Raw genomic sequence first — 23,149 nt, 5'->3', positions numbered from 1 at the left:
GCTTATAGACCGATCTTCGGATAGGACTGAGACGACAACACACTCCACACACCGGGAAAGCGAGGCCACAACCCCTCGAATTACATCCCGTACCTATTTACTGCTAGGTGAACAGGGGCCACACATTAAGAGGCTTGCCCATTTGCCTCCCCGCCTCCGGGACTCGAACCCGGACCCTCTCGATTGTGAGTCGAGCGTGCTAACCACTACACTACGCGGTGTGCCTACTTTCATACTGACATGCGTACAAGCACATACATAGGCATTCATTCAGGCAAAACAACTTTACTATTTATACATATGGGTACAAAGTATGATTTATAGTGGGCCTTTCGGCAACTAATGGGGCCCGCAGATGGCAGCTGCGTTGCCCCGCGCTACAGCAAGGCTGATGCGTTGCCGCAGCCAACCTGTCTCTCGAGGCTCCCCGCTGCGTTGGGTGATTCTTCTACCAATATCATCCAGTAAGTCACTGAAGTCTGGCCCGAGCACACCGCTAGTCTCCACAGCAAGCGGTGAGAAATCATACCTCCGGGCCAGGTCCTCGTAGCGATGGCGCTTGCGACGCGGTGTGTGTGTGTGTGTGTGTGTGTGCTAAGTAGGAAGTAAGCTGGTGACAATCAATGTCTCACTCAGGTAAATGAACCAACCACCCCCCCTCTCTCTCTCTCTCTCTCTCTCTCTCTCTCTCTCTCTCTCTCTCCCAAACCTGCTCCTTCCACTCATACTGTTATGCTCACTTACCTCCCACCCTACACTCCCTCTCCGTAATACTGAAACCGGACACACGCCCACATCCATCCCCCTACACCTTCACCCATCCACCCACTACAATCCTTCTCCACTTCCATATGTCTATCCAACTTTTACTTCACTTCTAAACACACACACACACACACACACCGCGTATTGTAGTGGTTAGCACGCTCGACTCACAATCGAGAGGGCCGGGTTCGAGTCCCGGTAAGCGGCGAGGCAAATGGGCAAGCCTCTTAATGTGTGGCCCCTGTTCACCTAGCAGTAAAATAGATACAGGGTGTAACTCGAGGGGTTGTGGCCTCGCTTTCCCGGTGTGTGCTGTGAGTTGATGTGGTCTCAGCCCTACCCCGAAGATCAGTCTATGAGCTCTGAGATCGCTCCGTAATAGGGAAGACTGGCTGGGTGACCAGCAGGTGACCGAGGTGAATTACACACACACACACACACACACACACACACACACACACACACACACACACACACACACACACACAGTCCGGTAGCTCAGTGGTTAGAGCGTTGGCTTCACAAGCCAGAGGATCGGGGGCCGGGTGGAGATATTTGGGTGTGTCTCCTTTCACGTGTAGCCCCTGTTCACCTAGCAGTGAGTAGGTACGGGATGTAAATCGAGGAGTTGTGACCTTGTTGTCCCGGTGTGTGGTGTGTGCCTGGTCTCAGGCCTATCCGAAGATCGGAAATAATGAACTCTAAGCTCGTTCCGTAGGGTAACGTCTGGCTATCTCGTCAGAGACTGCAGCAGATCAAACAGTGAAACACACACACACACACACACACACACATATTCAGCCACTTACTTATTCTTCCACCTACATTCATCCAGTTTTATCTTCCACTCGAACGTATTTATTGTTATCCATGTTTCTTGTTCAGTTTGTCATTCATGTTTGGACCCTTTTTCTATTCAATTTCAATCCATCCACTCATCTTTCTCTCTTTCTCTTTTTATTGCAATCTCCACACACTCAGTCTTAATTATCCACACTTCTCTACACTCGTCCACCTGTATTACTTATTCTAGTGGATATACAATCTACACTTACTCTGTTGTGTATAATCATCTTTTTTCTTTTATCTGAACCCATACCCACTTCATCTCCTCAATTCATTTACATGCATTTTTTTCCTCTTTTCTAACTTTTACTCACTCTATTCCGTTCCTTTCTATTCATTCACTCATGTTTTCTCCCATTTCAACCAGCACCCATACATTTCCCGACTCCTTCCATTAATTTATCTATTCTTCTCCCATTTCAACTCGCACCTATACTTTTTTCCGTCCATTTCCATTGAATTATCTACTTTTCTTCTTCTATTTCACTCTACACTCAGTTTTTCTCCGTCCTTTCCATAGTTTATCTACATTTTTTTCTTCCTTTTCAACTCGCGTCTAAACTTTTTTTCCGCCCCTTTTTATTATACATTTCTTCTTTCATTTCATTCCACACCCAGCCTTTTTCCGGCTCCTATCCGTTCATTTACATTTTTTCTTCCATTTCAACCTACACACCCAGTCCATCGACTCGCATACCTTACTAAGCCTTCCCTGTAATCTAGACGGGTGCATGAAGGAAAGTTGTGCAAGACGAGAGTAATTATGGTAAGCTAAATCACCATTCGTTGCAACCTGTCCACCGCTTTCACCACTAAAAATGTTTATACACTTACACTGCTAATTGATGCTTCACTTGCCATTTAGAGAACTCTATGTAGGGAATGGAAGGTGCTTTAATACTACTGAATGATGTGTTGACAGTAACAATTAAGTAACAATAAAAGAAAGAGTTCACTGCATAGACACGTTAATGTTAGGTTAGATTAGGTTACGTTAGATGAAATTAAATAAAGTCAAGTAAATAAAGATAGGATAAGGTTAGGTAAAGCAAGAGAAGGTTAGGTAAAGCAAGAGAAGATGAGGTAAGGTAAGGTAGGGTAAGGTAAGATGAGTTGAGGTTAGGTTAGATTAGATGAGGTAAGATAAGGTAAAGAAACGTGGGATTAGCTAAGGTTAGGTAAGATAAGATAAGGTAGGGAACGTTAAGGTGAGGTAAGATGGAACTTTACCTGCTTAGAGCTCCCTATCATTGCCTCGATCCCTACCTACGTACCTACCACTGCACCTCTTTTTACATCTTAATGAGGGAAACAACACAAGGGAACACAAAGAAAGAACAACCAGCAACATACCTTTTGATCCTTAAGGGCTGTTTGTGAGAGACAGGGAGAGAAATTAAATAAATAGCACAGACTGAGGAGGAAGAGGAGGAGGAGGAACAGAAGGTGATAGTGATATGGGAGAAGTGATGTGAGAGACAGGTAATAAAGATGAGGATAAGACATGTTAAGACGAAAGAGGAGGAGAAAGAGGAGGAGGAGGAGGAGGAGGAGGAGGAGGAGGAGGAGGAGGAGGAGGAGGAGGAGGAGGAGGAGGAGAAGAAGAAGAAGAAGAAGAAGAAGAAGAAGAAGAAGAAGAAGAAGAAGAAGAAGAAGAAGAAGAAGAAGAAGAAGAAGAAGAAGAAGAAGAAGAAGAAGAAGAAGAAGAAGAAGAAGAAGAAGAAGAAGAAGAAGAAGAAGAAGAAGAAGAAGAAGAAGAAGAAGAAGAAGAAGAAGAAGAAGAAGAAGAAGAAGAAGAAGAAGAAGAAGAAGAAGAAGAAGAAGAAGAAGAAGAAGAAGAAGAAGAAGAAGAAGAAGAAGAAGAAGAAGAAGAAGAAGAAGAAGAAGAAGAAGAAGAAGAAGAAGAAGAAGAAGAAGAAGAAGAAGAAGAAGAAGAGGAGGAGGAGGAGCATGTCCTTGTCTTCTCGCTGGTCACGTTCAGGGTCGCACATTTACACATCATTTGCATCATTTTGGTCATAAAAAATGTAAAACAATAGTTATATAATTGTTTGTGGTGGTGAAGATGTATTGTGGCCACATGAGGAGGAAAGGGTGAGACACAAGGTGGAGGCAGTGAAGGGTACGTAACAAAGGGTCGAGGTGCAGCGGGAGTGGATGAAAGGAGATAGGAGGAAGGGAGAGGTGGAAAGTGTGGAAAGTGACAAATAGCGGTAGTGGGAGCGAGCAAGAGGGTATATATGAAGGTCGAGAGGGGAGAGCAGGAGGTGGCAGGGTGTGGAGGCGGCGTGACGGGTGCCAAGTGTGCCTCCAATGCTACCATATCATCGTCATTTGCGCATCTCGAACACTCGGGGCACACCTGCACCAACAAATATACCACGACAGACATTCACACCTACATGGCATGCGGGCGTGGCAGCAGGAGCCACGCCTCGCCGCCACACCTTCAGAAGCTATCTCAAAACACAACAGAATGTTTGCCATGCCTAACTAGCCCCACACCTGGAGGCGAGCGCCCCGTCAAGACTCACCTGTGTGATGATGTACATCTTGCGGGCCAGCGGCGCGATGTCGGCAAGGGAGTGGCCCAACCTGAAGGCCACGAAGGACCCTCGCTCAGGATAGAGTTCGCTGTGGACCCTCGAAATACTGGACCGAAGCGACGCCATGGACGGACGAGACGACAGCCCTTGGAACGACTGCCTAGAGGAAAGCCCACCTAAGGAAGGCCTCGAAGACATGCCGCCGAAGGAAGGCCGTGAGGACAAAGTGAAACCCGGAGCAGAGATGACAGAGTAGCGCGCTTGGCGGGCCTTGAGGAAAGGCAGCTGATCTCGCTCATCGCCTGTTTCCTTAGGCCCTGGCCGACCATTAGCCGTAAAGGGTGTCCTCTGGTCGTCATCTTCAATATCCTTTTCCTCCACTTCCTTTTCTACCTCTTCCTCTTCCTCTTCTTTGATAACGTTGGCTATGTCCTCCATGTGGAAGGCGACATGCTGCGTGCTGCCTCTGTCGTGATCCATGGCGGCTGCTGTTTGAGAAGGGACGCCTTGCCCTGTCAACTCTTCCCTCACACACTGTCACTGGGCGGCGCGGTTAGTGGCGCTGCACGTCCACACACACTCGTAGCTCGAATGAGACTCGGGTGTCACACGACTCGCGTTGCACTGGTCCGTTTGCCGCTACCACTACCCCCGTTTTGAGCGCCAAGTTTAGGGCGCGCGGTATATATGTGACCCCCCTCCCCCTTATTTGCCATTTCCCGGCCTCTGCCTCTACGCACGCTACCAAGCTAAAACTCACAAAGAGCTTTAGCCAGAAGACACTCCCGGGTCTCCCCAACGCTGGCAGGGAAGGAAGGAGGCGGGGAGGAGACGAGGTGCGCGAAGAGGAAGAATATTACGTCACCTTGTCACACACGAAGCACGTGGCACCATAAGCACACCAGACACACGTGCTTCGTGGTGAGCATGCGTCCCCCGCAATTTGGAGCTGGCTGCGTGCCTCTTGACGGGGCGTCCTCTGTTATGAGTGCCTAGGGGACGTAGCGCTCACGCCGTTGTCTTCATCACCTAATCTGTGTAGGCAACAGAAAAAAAGAAGAAAAAAAAAAAACATGAACAGTGGTGCAGAGCATGGCGGTGCAATGATAGTGAAAAGGAGCGTGTCGAGAAGTGCTGATGATAAGGGAACTAGTGAAGGTGGAAGAAAATAGTAAATAGTAAGGTGGTGCTGGCTATAGTGATAAAGAGGGGTGTCGGATGTAGCGTGGGTCTGATGCTGGGGAAGATGGCAGAGGCTGTATGGGAAGTTATGCACATGTTGCTTGAGTAATGAACGAGTTGCTGGTGGTGGCTGCGGTGGGAATGATGGCAGTGGTGATGGTAATGGTAATGCTGGTGACCTTGGATGTATTGATATTTGTGGTGGTGTGGTGGCGGCGTTGTGGCCGCAATGATGTGATAATGTTAATAATTGAGAAGTCCGTACAAACCAGGAAATTTTCAGGTAAAAAGGTCAACCGGCCACTCATAACTCACGTGTCGGGAGTTTGTACTGTTCTGAGAAATATACCTGATGTCTCTCTCTCTCTCTCTCTCTCTCTCTCTCTCTCTCTCTCTCTCTCTCTCTCTCTCTCTCTCAGTTTGACATTCTAAAGCCTGACAACCGATTCTATGCCTGTACTGCAATCTCTCTCTCTCTCTCTCTCTCTCTCTCTCTCTCTCTCTCTCTCTCGCTCAAACACACACACACACACACACACACACACACACACACACACACACACACACACACACACACACACACTGTAAAACACACAAAGAGGAATAGTAATCATGATACACTGCCTTTACCATTACGAACTCGACACGCAAACACAGAGACACGCGATAGACAGACAGGTGGCAGGGCAGGGGGCACGTCTAGCCACACGCATATCCTGGTCCTTGTAGTCTCACTGGAATAGTTACGGACGTGGGTATCATTAACTCGCCCCGTCTCGCCTCGCCCGCCCTGATATCCCTTAACTCCCAACCAAGGAGGCGAGTTCCAGTGGTTGCAGCGGGTATTTTCCCGTGTTCTTCTCAGAATGCTTTACCCTTACCACTTCATACTAACTTATCAAATGTATCTCCGTGTATATTCGTTTTCGATCTATGCTTGGCAACCGATTCGATGCCTGTACTGCAATCTCTCTCTCTCTCTCTCTCTCTCTCTCTCTCTCTCTCTCTCTCTCTCTCTCTCTCTCATACACACTACTATATGAGGAGCAAAAACAATGGGGAAACTATGCAAATATCACATCAGTTTTGGAAGAAAAGAGAAAACGAAAAAAAGTAGTGATGAAGAGAAATACCATGCAGGAAAGATCCGCTCCACGAAGGCATCTTCCCCGACAACACACACACACACACACACACACACACACACACACACACTGCTGCCTTTCTGTTCCACGTAACTAATGATCACTATCGGTTCTCGTGGTTCTTGTTGGTCGTGTTTTTTTTTTTCTTTCTTTTTTTCTTTATGTCACAGTTTCCCAGATTTGCCCCGCCACCTCAGCTGACCTAGACCACTACAAGTTCCAGCGCTGGTCTTAGCTGAGAGGAAACAGTGTCTTGAAGTCTACATCTACCGAATCAAAGTAGAGGCGTGGCAAAACTTACACTGAATGAAGATGGAACAAGAAAAGTTGAGAAACAAAACAAGGAAAAGAAAACAAAAGGGAAAACACCTTGAGAAAAAAAAAAAGAATGAGAAATGGATAACATCAGAGGCAAGACGATGCAATACGTGAGTTTTACTAAGCAGGCTCAACAAAAATCATAAAGTTACGTGAGCAGTTAAAGAAAATAGATAAATAAAATATGCAACTTCATAAGTTTCTATCATGGTATCAAATATTTCAGTCTCATATGCAAAAAACAGAAAAAAAACATGAGCGAGGACATCTAAAAATCTATAAAAAAAAAAACTGTTGAAGAATAACATAAAAGAACATAAGTATAACTAAAACAAAAGAAAAAGGACAAAAAAAAAAAAAAACAGCATGAGCTAGGACATTGCTTCAATGTTTAGTTTGCTCAGTCAACACCACGAGGAGGCGAGGGCAGAGGCAACAGCGCGAGCAGCAACAACAACATTTGCACGAACAGCACCAGCACTAGAGGACGGTGCTGTCATCTGATCGGCGGGGGTGTCTGGCGTCTTGGCGACCACTGGATAGTCCCAAACTAGCGAGTGGCATCATTAGAGAGAGAGAGAGAGAGAGAGAGAGAGAGAGAGAGAGAGAGAGGTGGTAGTAAGCAGATAGAAAGGTAGATGAATAGAAACAGGAACAGTGGATCGGGTGCATTGAAGTGGATCAGGTGGCCAGACGGACTTGGATCAGTAACGTCGCGTTTTTCTGGACCATCAGGAATTTCTGCTTTTAAAATCGTGCCACCCAATCGCAGACTAAAGGCGCAGAGGACACGTACGTCATTGCATAATCCTTACATATGCACACGTGTTGCCAAGCTTCCTCTCCTTTCTCTCGTGGCCTTGTGGTCGTGTTGTTCCTTCTAGCACGTAACTCGTCTCTCCCCATGACTACAAGATTTTAACATGCAAGACAGGGAAGTAACAAATAAAAAAAAGCTCTTCGGTTTTTTTTTTTTTTTAATCTTCGTTTCTTTCTCCATTCTAAACTCCCTTTCTTTAGCTGAAGTCGACAGATATTTATTTCTTCTGGAACTTAACTCTTTCACACAGAACCACAACATAAAAGATTAATAATAATAATGGAACAACAATTTGTCTTTTTCCTATCATTATTTTGTTCTTTTAATTCCCTCTCACCAGTTGGTCGAAGGTCTTATAGGTGTTGTTAATTAATCTAATTCGCCCTTTCCATGAATATAAAATTTCAACGTGTAAGATTAATAATATCGATAAAAAATAGAACTTTTGTCTTCTTTGTCCATTTCAAACTTCCCTGTGGATGTTGTTCCTTCTGACATCTAACTCCTCTCTACATAATTTTAGCAACCAAAATTCGTAATATATATATATATATATATATATATATATATATATATATATATATATATATATATATATATATATATATATATATATATATATATATATATATATATATATATATATATATATATATATATATATATATATATATATATATATATATATCGATGTTTTTCCTGATCTCTATTTGTTTGTCCCCATTTAAAAACTTCTCTTAAATTTAATAGTTGTTGATTCTGGCACGTAAGTCGTTCGTACATAATGTAACATGCAAGATTGATAATAAAAATAAAGAAAGATAACTCATTCTTTTTGTACTTCTAAATTCCGTTCCTTTGTCCTTTAGCTGGAGCTCTAATACTGATACTGACACATAAGTCGTCCACTCCTATGATCAAAGAATTTCAATAAGCAGGCTTAATAATAACAATAAAGAATAACTCATCCTTTTGTTTCTAACCCTCGCTTCTTTGCCGTTCTAAACTTCCTTTTCAAAAGCTAAGTTTTTGTGATTATCATTCTCTACAACAACAAAAGCAGAAAATAGGGAGGAAAAAAACTTAGAGAGAAAAATAGACTTTGAAATGGTTGTAGTTATTATCCTCTGCTACCTATTATGAACAAAAGAAAAAAAAGACAGATAGACGTTCTCTTACTCTTACTCCTATATTCTTAATCAATCTTTCCGTAGCGTCACCTGAAGCAAAAATTGGCATTCTCTCTCATCTCCCCTCCTTGCAACCTTCACCCTGGCCGTCCAAGGTGGCAGGGGCGGCAGAGGCCAAGAAACATCTAGTCCATTGAACGTTGGCCAGCTACCTTCCCGCCCCCTTCCCTTTGTGCTTCGGCGGGAGCATGGGCGGTGTGTACTCCCCTATTGTCTGGCCTTGAGAGAGAGAGAGAGAGAGAGAGAGAGAGAGAGAGAGAGAGAGAGAGAGAGAGAGAGAGAGAGAGAGAGAGAGAGAGAGAGAGACGAGCCCACTGTCAACATCACTACTTATGGACATCCAAATAAGACATACATACAGTACATTTTATTTTTTGTATGTAATTAACGTCCAATATAACTTCAGAGCTGAAAATATAACGTGTGTGTTGTGTGTGTGTGTGTGTGTGTGTGTGTAATTCACCTCCTCGGTCGCCTGCTGGTCACCCAGCCAGTCTTCCCCATTACGGAGCGAGCTCAGAGCTCATAGACCGATCTTCGGGTAGGACTGAGACCACAACACACTCCACACACCGGGAAAGCGAGGTCACAACCCCTCGAGTTACATCCCATACCTATTTACTGCTAGGTGAACAGGGGCCACACATTAAGAGGCTTGCCCATTTGCCTCGCCGCACCGGGACTCGAACCCGGCCCTCTCGATTGTGAATCGAGCGTGCTAACCACTACACTACGCGGTGTGTGTGTGTGTGTGTGTGTGTGTGTGTGTGTTTACGAAAAAAATATTATTATTCTATTATGCACAACTAATAGCACGCTGAGAGAGAGAGAGAGAGAGAGAGAGAGAGAGAGAGAGAGAGAGAGAGAGAGAGAGAGAGAGAGAGAAACTGGAAAGAACTGGATTGTTTTGCGTTCTGCTTTCTTTTATATATTATTATTGCTTTCATTACTTACATACTTTTCTATTTTTCTTTTAAGGATCTGAAACACTTTTGTCATCATCATCACCATCATCACCATCACTTCCAACACGATCACCATCTCTGTCACGGTTATAATTATTGTTATTATTACTAGTTTCATTAGAATTGTTACCAAAAGTAATATTAGTAGCACCCTTATCTAAATTCAAAATAAAACAGAAAATAATATCATCGCAGTTTACTCCACATGTTTCGTCACATTTGTCATTAGTAATACTCATTACCATTATTAGTTCCATCATTATTAACACCAAGAAAGAATTGCGACATTTATTTAACGTAATACATGTAACTTCACTGATATCAGCAGAACCTTCATCTAAAATTAGTAATAACATGTTTCGTCACAATCATTATCATTATTAACTTTATCATTGTTACACCAACAGGAATATTATTAGCACACTTCTATAATCATAACTCAATAATAGCACCAGTAATGCCTCGTCTCGTCAACATAAACGAACACGACGAAAGATGGACTCAATAAAGAAAAATTAATAAACAAACGAACAAATTCTAATAAATGGATAAATAAAAACAAATAAACGTACATATAATTTCTAAAACGTACATAGTCAACCTCGCACAATAACTTTCCTGAATTCTCCAATATGCACACTTTACCTCGAAGATTAACTAGAAGAAATATTATATATATATATATATATATATATATATATATATATATATATATATATATATATATATATATATATATATATATATAGATTAATAGAAAAAAAGACTAAAATAAACATGAATTATTTTTTTTATATATTGGTATAAGAAAGGTCACAGTTAACTTTTCTTCCCTCTATTGCTTTCAATTTGATATTCTTTTTTTTTATTTTCCCTTTCTCCTTCATTACTCTGTCTCTCCATTCCTTCTCTAAACCTCTTTTTACTTTGTCTTCATCTCATGCTCTTCACTTGTCTCCGCTAAACAGAGAGAGAGAGAGAGAGAGAGAGAGAGAGAGAGAGAGAGAGAGAGAGAGAGAGAGAGAGAGAGAGAGAGAGTAGCGGGGAAGGATAATGGTGTGCTGCACGAGGCTGAAGGAAAGAAGAGAGAAGGAAGAAAAAAGGAGTTAAATGATGTAAGTGCAGCTAAAGGCCCTAACGAGTAAACTAATGACGTCAAGAAGACATTTGCATAGCTAACTGCGTAAAGTGTCTGCGTTGTGTGTGTGTGTGTGAAAGAGAGAGAGAGAGAGAGAGAGAGAGAGAGAGAGAGAGAGAGAGAGAGAGAGAGAGAGAGAGAGAGAGAGAGAGAGAGAGAGAGAGAGAGAGAGAGAGAGAGAGAGAGAGAGAGAGAGAGAGAGAGAGAGAGAGAGAGAGAGAGAGAGAGAGAGAGAGAGAGAGAGAGAGAGAGAGAGAGAGAGAGAGAGAGAGAGAGAGAGAGAGAGAGAGAGAGAGAGAGAGAGAGAGAGAGAGAGAGAGAGAGAGAGAGAGAGCAATTTTTTCCTTCTGCTCTCCCTTCCTGCGCAATCCTGGAGAGAGAGAGAGAGAGAGAGAGAGAGAGAGAGAGAGAGAGAGAGAGAGAGAGAGAGAGAGAGAGAGAGAGAGAGAGCAATTTTTTTCCTTCTGCTCTCCCTTCCTGCGCAATCCCGGAGACAGAGAGAGAGAGAGAGAGAGAGAGAGAGAGAGAGAGAGAGAGAGAGACTATAGTATACACATGAATCCGATATCAATGACCCGTTCTGTTTGCATAAAACGTCTCTCTCTCTCTCTCTCTCTCTCTGCGTGAATCAATAAGCGGGTGTTGCAATAGTTAACGATTTGTTAGACGCGTCGCTCTGACAACCTTACCCTTCTACTAATGTTGTCTCGATACTCTTAAGTCATCTGATAAAAGACAGATAAACGCGAGGTAATCAGTGCAGAGAGAGAGAGAGAGAGAGAGAGAGAGAGAGAGAGATAATTAAAAGAGCAGAAACATATGAGAGAGAGAGAGAGAGAGAGAGAGAGAGAGAGAGAGAGAGAGAGAGAGAGAGAGAGAGAGAGAGAGAGAGAGAGAATTATCAATGGGAATCAGCAGCAAAAGAAACATTAAAGATAGATAATTAAAAGAGCAAGAAAATATGTGCTTTTGAGAGAGAGAGAGAGAGAGAGAGAGAGAGAGAGAGAGAGAGAGAGAGAGAGAGAGAGAGAGAGAGAGAGAGAGAGAGAGAGAGATTATCAATGGGAATCAGCAGCAAAAGAAACATTAAAGATAGATAATTAAAAGAGCAAGAAAATATGTGCTTTTGAGAGAGAGAGAGAGAGAGAGAGAGAGAGAGAGAGAGAGAGAGAGAGAGAGAGAGAGAGAGAGAGAGAGAGAGAGAGAGAGAGAGAATTATCAATGGGAATCAGCAGCAAAAGAAACATTAAAGATAGATAATTAAAAGAGCAAGAAAATATGTGCTTTTGAGAGAGAGAGAGAGAGAGAGAGAGAGAGAGAGAGAGAGAGAGAGAGAGAGAGAGAGAGAGAGCAAAAAATAGAAACAGAGAAGCACGCTGTAACCAAAACATGACGCATCGCTTATCTTCGCTGTACATCGTTGGTTTGAGGGGCATTCTCTGCTTCACTGTCGAAATCTTCGCAGGTCACTGGTAAGACACACTTGTGCTTGCCAGGGTTACTCACCTTGTCAGTAAAAGTTGGAATGAGAGGGAAACTGTTGGCAGGATATTTTGGGGGCTATTTTGAGAGTAGACCGTCCTCCAGGCTGGCGCGCCACAACGTAAACAAATATCAGCTGACTCTTGGCAGTGTTGCCAGCACGTGGCTCTCCGTATAAACTGAGTGAAACACTTAAGAGGGAAGACAGGACAGTGAACACAAGTATCTAACTCTTATAGTAGTGTTTGCAAGCGAGGCGATGATGACAACAAACACAACGAATGATTTGTAAAGTGAGTCAGTGCAAGGTGACGATGGCGCCAAAGGGTGAAGATGGAGATGAATAAAACAAAAAAGCAAAAGGGATAAAAGGTGCTGTGATACTCTTAGTCTCACGTGGTCTTTCATCAGCAAACTTGTGATGCTTGCTGATTTTTTTTGTGTTCATAATTAAATTGTTTACCTCACCACTAACACATATGATGTGCAATGAGCTGAGTGAGCCAGACGATGCAGCTCTTCCCTTCATTTAGCTTCGTGGCATATTTGTCTCAAATTATAATAACAATATGGTCTGTTACATTGCCCTTGAATAAATGAAGGAGGTCACAACAGTCTCACAAAATAAGCAATTCTTTTAAATTGTTTGTTTCTCTGCTTAGACAAAAACGTGTCAACATTGGTGTGGGTGGGTCTCGGCCTTCCCGCAGGATGCGTCGCCTCGTGGCTGCCCACTATTCATAATTTAATATGCAAAGCACACCAAAGAAGCAGAGTTAGGTCAGCATCTTACTGTACATTAATTAGATTCAAAACTAGTGGCAGTGTGAGAACCAACACAAGCGCCTTGTGATGGGCTTCTCCTATAAACTGCGCACTGACCTCCGGGCGCTGTGGTGGATAGGTGACGCAGCAGTGCCGTGCAAATAAAGATCTCCTTTAAGACGCGATCACCAACAAGAACGTCCACCTAGTCCTAGTGGGAGTACTGGCCAGCGAGGCAAGCGTCACGAATGAGTCAATCAGAACAACCACATCCTGGCACACGAAAGATTAAATGCTTTTTATTCAGCGTGGGTGCGGCTCCTTCCCTTCCCCTTCCCCATGCCTTTTACCCCTCCCCGCCTCGTGGCACCTTCACTTAGAGTCTGTAAACAACCTTGAAGGTCACTTCTGTCACTGCCAAATCCCCCAAGAGTATACAAACACTTGCCTCATGGTCCCGCGATAACAAAACCAGCTGTGCAGATAAAGTTTTTTTTTTTTAGTACCTGTTAATAATATTGTGTCATTCTCTATATGAAATAAAAGTCAACAACATCAAGGACATAAATCATCTTTAACATGCAGATGAATAAGAAAGGAAAGGCGGGCAGCTAGTGGTCGCCTCACACAGGATTAATAGCACTCATTATGAAGGCACCGTCGTGTTTTGGGTTCCCACGATCTTTAAGAGAGATAGAGTCTTAAGAAGAGCAGCCATAGACCTTGGATGAAGGGGAAGGCTCGCTCTCTCTCTCTCTCTCTCTCTTAATCAAACAGTTGCTCTTACTTACTGTAACGCAAGAACACTCACGCCCACTCTCTAGGAAAGTTCCAATAAGAATTTGTGTACCAGATGAATACATAATACGACGGTAGGCAATGATTTGAGGCCAATTCCTGGAGAGAGAGAGAGAGAGAGAGAGAGAGAGAGAGAGAGAGAGAGAGAGAGAGAGAGAGAGAGCATTTTGCTCTGTGTTATATAATTTTCCTTTATCAGTCTAAGATAAATTGTGTTTGGGAGACGCGTGTGGCAAGTGTGCACAAAAAGACCAATAGAGAACGACCAGGATGTGAACTGACTCGCAATGCGTGACTAGAGATAAGATAGATTAAAAGAAATGAAAAGAAAGAACTACTGTGTGTGTGTGTGTGTGTGTGTGTGTGTGTAATTCACCTCCTCGGTCGCCTGCTGGTCACCTAGCCAGTCTTACCCATTACGGAGCGAGCTCAGAGCTCATAGACCGATCTTCGGGTAGGACTGAGACTACAACACACTCCACACACCGGGAAAGCGAGGCCACAACCCCTCGAATTACATCCCGTACCTATTCACTGCTAGGTGAACAAGGGCCACACATTAAGAGGCTTGCCCATTTGCCTCGCCGCGCCGGGACTCGAACCCGGCCCTGTCGATTGTGAGTCGAGCGTGCTAACCACTACACTACGCGGTGTGTGTAATTCATCACGGTCGTCTGCTGGTCACCCAGCCAGTCTTCCCCATTACGGAGCAAGCTCAGAGCTCATAAACCGATCTTCGGGTAGGACTGAGACCACAACACCCTCTACACACCGGGAAAGTGAGGTCACAACCCCTCGAGTTACATCCCGTACCTATTTACTGCTAGGTGAACAGGGGCCACACATTAAGAGGCTTGCCCAGTTGTGAGTCGAGCGTTCTAACCACTACACTGTGTGTGTGTGTGTGTGTGTGTGTGTGTGTGTGTGTGTGTGTGTGTGTGTGTGTTGGGGAGAGGGATGGGATGGAGTGAACCAGTGAGTTGATGGTTGAGTGGGAGGATGGATATGTGTGGTTACATGTTCTTACATGAATTAAATAATTTTTCTAACAACATTCGGTGTTCCCAGGCGGTCTACCATTGAAGTTCTAATCGGACCCGACGTTGCTTAACTTCCCTGATCGGACGAGAAGCGAGGTACCCAACATAGTATGAGCGTTGACAAAAAAAAAAAAAAAAATAAATAAAATAAATAAATAAATAAATAAATAAATAAATAAATAAATAAATAAATAAATATATATATATATATATATATATATATATATATATATATATATATATATATATATATATATAAAATAAATGATAATAAAAACAATAATGAAAATAAATGAATAAATAAATAAATAAAATTTATAAATAAATAAAATAAAATATAAATAAATAAATAAAAATTGATAAGTAAATAAATAAAATAAGTTATATAAATGGATAAATAAAACAAAGTGATAAAAATTAAAATAAGAAGCTGAAAATAAAGAAAGAAATAAAAGATTTCACACCCCCAACTTCTACCAAGCAGCGAACATGCACCTACACAATGGTAAGGGACACGGAGGTTGCACATTATAAGGTGATGGACGCGAGGGACATAACTACCGTTGCTTCTGTTGCTGTTGAAGAAAAACTTGTTAACGCTTGTCTTTCCATCCATTCCCTGCCCCCCTCCCACCACCACATACTTGCTTAGCCACGCCACTGAACCGCGTTATTTTCATGCAACAGGAAACGCGAGGGAAGCGCAGGAAGACTGGAATGCTAAAGTGTTGGAAAGATACGTGTAAAACAGGATCCTTGCTGGTTTGGACTCATTCTTATTAATTTTGTTTATGATCGTTAATTGTCTCGTTTATTGTTTTCGGTTGTGTTTGGTGATTTTAGTAATTTAGATCGTTATGGTGGTGAAAATGTACGATAGTGTTGGAAATGTACGATTGTGTTGGAAATGTACGACTGTGTTAGAAATATACGATTGTGTTGAAAATGTACGACAGTGTTGGAAATGTATGATTGTGTTGAAAATGTACGATTATGTTGGAAATGTAGGATTGTCTTGAAAATAAACGATTGTGTTGGAAATGTACCATTGTGTTGAAAATGTACAGTACCATTGTGTTAAAAATGTACCATTGTGTTGAAAATGTACGATTGTGTTGGAAAATGTACTGTACCATTGTGTTGAAAATGTAGGATTGTGTTGGAAAATGTACCAGTGTTGAAAATGTACGATTGTATTGGAAATATACCATTGTGTTGAAAATGTACGATTGTGTTTGAGTTTGTTCAGTTTAGATTTATTATTTATGTACTGTTTTACTTTTATTGTTGCTGGTGGCGTTGGAATTATTGTTGTCAATTTCATTATTATTGTTATTATTATTATTATTATTATTATTATTATTATTATTATTATTATTATTATTATTACTACTATTATTATTATTATTATTATTATTATTATTATTATTATTATTAGTAGTAGTAGTAGTAGTAGTATAAGTAGTAGTAGTAGTATACGTACTAGCTAGTAGTAGTAGTAGTAGTAGTAGCAGTAGTAGTAGTAGTAGTAGGAGCTGGGTGGTGGTGGTGGTAGTAGTGTAGTAGTAGTAGTAGTAGTAGTAGTAGTAGTAGTAGTAGTAGTAGTAGTAGTAGTATACTCATCGATATCATTTATTTACATTGGTAAGTTAATGCGTTTACTCTCTCTCTCTCTCTCTCTCTCTCTCTCTCTCTCTCTCTCTATATATATATATATATATATATATATATATATATATATATATATATATATATATATATATATATATATATATATATAAACTTTTAATTTCCACCGTGCAAGATCGCAGACTGAAGTACGTCACCACAAAATTATGAACGTAACAGTGAATTACAGAACATCTCAAGACTGATGTTCTATTTGTGCATCACACTATACACCTCTAAAGGAACACCGGTTATTACCATATGGAGTGTGTGTGTTGACGTGCGCTAGGTCACGGAGGCAGGAGACAGAAGTACGTCACAGACCAGGTCATTTCCTTATTTCTCATCTACGATAATTCCCTCACTTTCCTCCTGCTTCTCTTCCTTCTCGGCGCACTGGGCAGTCACGTCCGCTAACCTCGTTATGTCCACGCTCGCATGGAGAACTCACTTCTGAGATGTGTTCTGTAACGGAAAATTTGCAGCATTGACTGTCTTTACATTTGAGAGCGCCGCCTCAGCAGACGCTGTCACTGGTTTGGCACACGTGGACAACAGCAGCACAAACAAACTCTGCTATACCGTGTCGCCCTTTCATCCCCTAGCCAGGAAGTGCCGCAATTCGTGATATTAGTGTTTTTAGTGTTGTTGTTGCACTTGGATTGCTGGGAGGAAAGCCGCACCCTTTTGTGAGTGTGTGGCAACACTGGGAACAATGGTTCAAGGGACTAACTCATATTCTAGTTGAATAAAAACTAACATTCATAAAAACACCTTTTCTTGACTGACTTTATCTAATTAATGCCAGTATTCGTTTTATTACTTTATATCAACAACGGGCCTTCATTTATCCGAGAAAGTTAATTTTCCCAATGAAAGAGTTGGCGTGCGGTGCCTGTGATACGTGAGTGTGGATCCATACACGCAATCAAATGAAGCAGGATGAGGCAACGCGTGAGCAGCTGGAGAGGAGCATTATATGTGATCTTACCAAAAGCAGGGAGGCATGAGCGGCGTGCAGCCACATATAGTCACTACGGAAGGGGACGTGTCAGGTACTTCTAAGTGAGTGGCAGCAGGTCCTTGGGCAGCGTGCCGGAGCCTTGAGGGTCTCAGGGTTGAAACCTTGGTCGCGGAACACTACCGTCTTCTCCATACACACCCATACGGCGCCCACGCGTCCCGCCGCTCTTCCTAGTACGTGTAACTGTCGCGGAGCAGTTCTCATCCACTTCATCGTCTCGAATAAAGCGGAACCAGATAGGAAATACAAATACATAAAAACCAGTTCGTTGATTATCATGAAAGTGTTCTTCAATATCTCCTCTCTCCTCTTCTCAAGGAAAACAAAGCAGAACTGCTCAATTCTAAACAACTGACGAGTCGTGAAACGCAAGATATTTCACTTGTTAAAGCTATAAGTGTTGCAGCCATTCCCTGAAACCGACACCGCCTTTAAATCCCAATGAGAAACAAATGAGATCATGTTACGAAACATCCACACATCTGTTCCTTATTACTTCACTTCGAGCACGGGACACAGTTATCAGCGGTTGCGGCTTGGGGCTACTTCACAAGACTTTCACTCTGCTGTTGCCGCGCTAGAAAAAAAAAAAAAAAAAAAAAAAAATGGAGATTAGGAATACTGTGCGTCACCATTTCCCGCAGTCTTATTGTAGTACTGACGGCAGACAGAGAGTTGGCACCACTCCTCCTGTTTCAAGGTTAGCAGCATTAAGGCACAGACTGTACATGACTTACACTCGCTACCGGTTAGACAACGCTTTGTACGCCAGCTCTGCGCCTTTCCACGGTGGGGATCATAACAGTTCAAGGCCTCAGCTTAACTCTACGGCGCGTGCAGTCTTGTCTGCAAACTACTAGTCGGAACACACAATTTGCGATGCTACACGGAAGATAGTGTTTCAATTAAGAGGTAGTTAAGTTTTCAGAAAGGTTCGGTCACAGAGCTGATAAATTGGGTTCTCCCATATGTTTTCTTCGCAATAGTGAAACGAGATATTTGTTAATTTATCACTAGAATCACGAAAACATCCCTGAACACCTGTGTCACTTCCACTACGCACAACCTGTCGTACATAGTTAAGACAAGAAAGACAACACGCTGAAGAATTTACGAATTATGTGGTACTACCAGGTTCTCGTGATTCAAACCTGCTGCACTCTCATGCATTCAAAATACGCTTAGACGCAAAATATTAACACACACACACGCGTGTAGTGGTTAGCACGCTCGACTCACAATCGAGAGGCCCGGGTTCAACTCCCGGTGCGGAGAGGCAAATGGGCAAGCCTCTTAATGTGTGGCCCCTGTTCACCTAGCAGTAAATATATAGGTACGGGATGCAACTCGAGGGGTTGTGGCCTCGCTTTCCCGGTGTGTGGAGTGTGTTGTGGTCTCAGTCCTACCCGAAGATCGGTCTATGAGCTCTGAGCTCGCTCCGTAATGGGGAAGACTGGCTGGGTGACCAACAGGCGACCGAGGTGAATTACACACACACACACACACACACACACACACACACACACACACACACACACCGCGTAGTATAGTGGTTAGCACGCTCGACTCACAATCGAGAGGGCCGGTTTCGAGTTCCGGTAAGCGGCGAGGCAAATGGGCAAGCCTCTTAATGTGTGGCCCCTGTTCACCTAGCAGTAAATAGGTACGGGATGTAACTCGAGGGGTTGTGGCCTCGCTTTTCCGGTGTGTGTTGTGTGTGATGTGACCTCAGTCCTACCCGAAGATCGGTCTTTGAGCTCTGAGCCTTCTCCGTTACGGAGAAGACTGGCTGGGTGACCAGCAGACGACCGAGGTGAATTACACACACACACACAGAGAGAGAGAGAGAGAGAGAGAGAGAGAGAGAGAGAGAGAGAGAGAGAGAGAGAGAGAGAGAGAATTTCTACCTGTATAATGATATAAAAAAAAGTAATAAAAGTGAGGTTACTTCGCACCTTGTTTCTAATTCGTAAAGACGATCTGGTCGGCTGTGTGACCTAACATCGCCGCGGCCGTGAGGTGTAAGGTGCCAGGATTTGTTCCGCCACCAGTAAACAACGCAGTATACCACCACCGACCCCCAACACTCACCCTTTCCCTCTACGCGACACCGCTACACAGACGCCATACTTCCTCCCTCTCTTCCTCACCAGTGTTCTTCAACCTTTGATGCTTCCATGCATTCTTCCGAGGGCATTTTAAGAGAGAAAAGTATATAAATACCATCGCTCCTCGGATAATTAAATTCAAGAGTTACATGAATATTTGACGATTTTTGCTAATCTAAGACTGAGAATATGATGTAAATAAAAGGTATTTTCATATTCTATTCTAAATAGAAAGTAGGTATTCGGTCATGAATAGTTGTTATATAGTGTTGATTATCTAATATATCACATAAGGCACGAGTTGCATCCGAGTGTAATAAATTAATCTAATTTTTTTTTTTTTTACCATGTGACTTTTTCACGGGAATTTATGGGCTAAAGGAGATGATGCTTTTTGTGGCACCTCCTATCTCAAAACCTACTCGCTAGGAAACCCTTGCCCCGAGTGAGGAAGCCCAACCTACACTCGGACAGTGGACAGGATTCGAACCCGTGCGCTTGGAGACCCTTCGGACCTCAAAGCACGCATGGTTCCACTGTACCACGGCGGAACCTTTTAGTTATGCTTTGATCTCAATTGTACTTAAAATTTTATAGGACACTTTTTAAAAATATCCTTTCGTACTGAGCACTCTTGTACACACTGGCCATTTCATGTACTGCATGCCCATGTCCCCGACGATCTCAGGTGTCCTTTAAAAATAATAATGTACTGAGCTTAGATATCAATAATGGGACACAAACTCCACTCCTCCTCCCTCTACACGACCCAAACTCCACTCCTCCTCCCTCTACACGACACAAACTCCACTCCTCCTCCCTCTACACGACACAAACTCCACTCCTCCTCCCTTTACACCACCCAAACTCCACTACTCCTCCTCCCTCTACACTATTCAAAATTCATTCTCTTCCCTCTGCACCACCCAAACTCCACTCCTCCTCCCTCTACACGACCCAAATTCCACTCCTCCATCTACACGACACAAACTCCACACCTCCTCCCTCTACACCACCCAAACTCCACTCCTCCTCCTCCCTCTACACCAGTGGTTCCCAAACTGGGGGGCGCGCCCCCCTAGGGAGGCGTAAAGAGAATTCAAGGGGGGCGTGAAGTCATCTGCTAAAAAATATGTTTTAATAGATTATAAGAATAATAAAATCAAAATGTCTCTCTGGAATGTACTATTATTTGTTTGAGTGGCTTTCATTATTAAAATTTAATACAAACAGAGATCTGTTTTCTTGAACAATGCTAAGAAATAGATGCAATAAAATAAAATAAGTTCACATGAGCAAAAGAGGAAGTGGGAGGGGGGGGCGTTCGGGTCTACTGGAAGCAAGAAGGGGGCGTCAGGTAAGATAGTTTGGGAACCACTGCTCTACACTATTCAAACTCCACTTCTCTTCCCTCTACACGACACAAACTCCACTCCTTCCCTCCTTTACACACATACACTACTCTACTCCACTCCCTAAACTTCACTTGCTCTCTACACACCCCTTAAAAAAAAAAAAAAAAAAAAAAATATATATATATATATATATATATATATATATATATATATATATATATATATATATATATATATATATATATATATATATATATATATATATATATATATATATATATATATATATATATATATATATATATATATATATATATATATATATATATATATATATATATATATATATATATATATATATATATATATATATATATATATATATATATATATATATATATATATATATATATATATATATATATATATATATATATATATATATATATATATATATATATATATATATATATATATATATATATATATATATATATATATATATATATATATATATATATATATATATATATATATATATATATATATATATATATATATATATATATATATATATATATATATATATATATATATATATATATATATATATATATATATATATATATATATATATATATATATATATATATATATATATATATATATATATATATATATATATATATATATATATATACAGGATATCCCGCGAGTTAAGGTACATACGCAAGGATATGATAGTTCAAGTGGATTTGATTAAAAATACTCTATTAACATATGCTGTTTTTTTTTTCTTTATTTAGTTAAAAATTGAAGGTGAAAATAGAGCGGTGGCGTGTGTTGCGGGAACCGCTTGGGCAGAATGGAGGAGGATGATCAGCAGCAGCAGCAGCAGCATTAGGATGCCGTCGTGTGTCGCTGTAACCTGTAATATCAAGATAATGTGTACAATGCAAACACCCAAATACCTACAAAAACTATTCAAAGATGAGATTATTATTTTTGTTGGTTTATAAATGGAAAGAATGTAGCCTACATTAAACATAACACAGCGTTATTTTATTACACCGTTTTATTCGTACTTGGCAACTCACCACAGCTGGCCAGAGTCTCCTCGCGATGAGTTCCCGCGCTTGTAAATTAATGTCAAGGCTCACAAGCCTCCTGTCATGTGTTCCTGCGTCCTTTAATATTCAAGGCTCACAAGCCTCTTGTCATGAACGAAATTGAATAATGTTAGAAAACTTAAATAATGTCTTAATTGTGACATTTACAGGATGCGGGAACACATCATGACAAGAGGCTTGTGAGCCTTGAATATTAAAGGACGCAGGAACACATGACAGGAGGCTTGTGAGCCTTGACATTAATTTACAAGCGCGGGAACTCATCGCGAGGAGACTCTGGCCAGCTGTGGTGAGTTGCCAAGTACGAATAAATCGGTGTAATAAAATAACGCTGTGTTATGTTTAATGTAGGCTACATTCTTTCCATTTATAAACCAACAAAAATAATAATCTCATCTTTGAATAGTTTTTGTAGGTATTTGGGTGTTTGCATTGTACACATTATCTTGATATTACAGGTTACAGCGACACACGGCGGCATCCTAATGCTGCTGCTGCTGCTGCTGCTGATCCTCCTCCTCCATTCTGCCCAAGCGGTTCCCGCAACACACGTCATCGCTATTTTCACCTTCAATTTTTAACTAAATAAAGCAAAAAACAGCATATGTTAATAGAGTATTTTTTAATCAAATCCACTTGAACTATCAATCCCTGCGTATGTACCTTAACCCGCGGGACACCCTGTATAATGCTTTAAATTTATTCCCTTAACTTAAACTTTCTCCTTTTAAAATCCATTACGCTTTTTATATATTTAAAATTTATTTCCTTACCCTTCAACACAAATTATCAAGAAAAGTAAAAGAAGAAAACAAGCAGGCGAATGGGAGGAGAGAGGGGAACATAAAACACGAGAAATGGAAG

The 23,149-nt window shown here is 41.8% G+C and overlaps 2 protein-coding genes and 1 long non-coding RNA gene across 6 annotated transcripts in view; 1 reads left to right on the top strand and 2 right to left on the bottom strand.

Moving 5' to 3' along the window:
- LOC123508346 (facilitated trehalose transporter Tret1-like) overlaps nucleotides 1-4,637 on the bottom strand; it is a 14,458-nt gene extending 9,821 nt beyond the window's left edge. Inside the window, exon 1 of the mRNA XM_045261968.1 lies at nucleotides 4,146-4,637. Within this exon, the coding sequence (XP_045117903.1) occupies nucleotides 4,146-4,637 (492 nt within the window). The remainder of the gene's footprint in view (nucleotides 1-4,145) is intronic.
- LOC123508347 (heterogeneous nuclear ribonucleoprotein R-like) overlaps nucleotides 4,543-23,149 on the bottom strand; it is a 55,026-nt gene continuing 36,419 nt past the window's right edge. For 2 of the 3 annotated variants that reach the window (XM_045261979.1, XM_045261981.1), the window contains exon 13: nucleotides 16,927-17,133. In XM_045261979.1, coding sequence (XP_045117914.1) covers nucleotides 17,116-17,133 — 18 coding nt within the window. In that variant the 3' untranslated portion in view covers nucleotides 16,927-17,115. Of the gene's footprint in view, nucleotides 5,192-16,926; nucleotides 17,134-23,149 lie in introns of those variants that run through there. The other variant, XR_006675925.1, reaches the window with a different exon arrangement.
- LOC123508349 lies at nucleotides 18,341-22,892 on the top strand. 2 transcript variants are annotated; one of them, XR_006675928.1, is made up of 3 exons: nucleotides 18,341-18,392; nucleotides 22,435-22,574; nucleotides 22,744-22,892. It is a non-coding gene; the product is annotated as an uncharacterized LOC123508349 (long non-coding RNA). The 2 variants fall into 2 exon arrangements; XR_006675927.1 differs by lacking the exon at nucleotides 18,341-18,392 and having other exon boundaries at nucleotides 22,264-22,574.

This window comes from Portunus trituberculatus, chromosome 24, assembly GCF_017591435.1.
Source record: "Portunus trituberculatus isolate SZX2019 chromosome 24, ASM1759143v1, whole genome shotgun sequence".
Classification (NCBI taxonomy): Eukaryota; Metazoa; Arthropoda; class Malacostraca; order Decapoda; family Portunidae; genus Portunus; species Portunus trituberculatus.
Note: the sequence above shows the minus strand (reverse complement) of the source record. Positions and strands in the feature narration are given on the sequence as shown.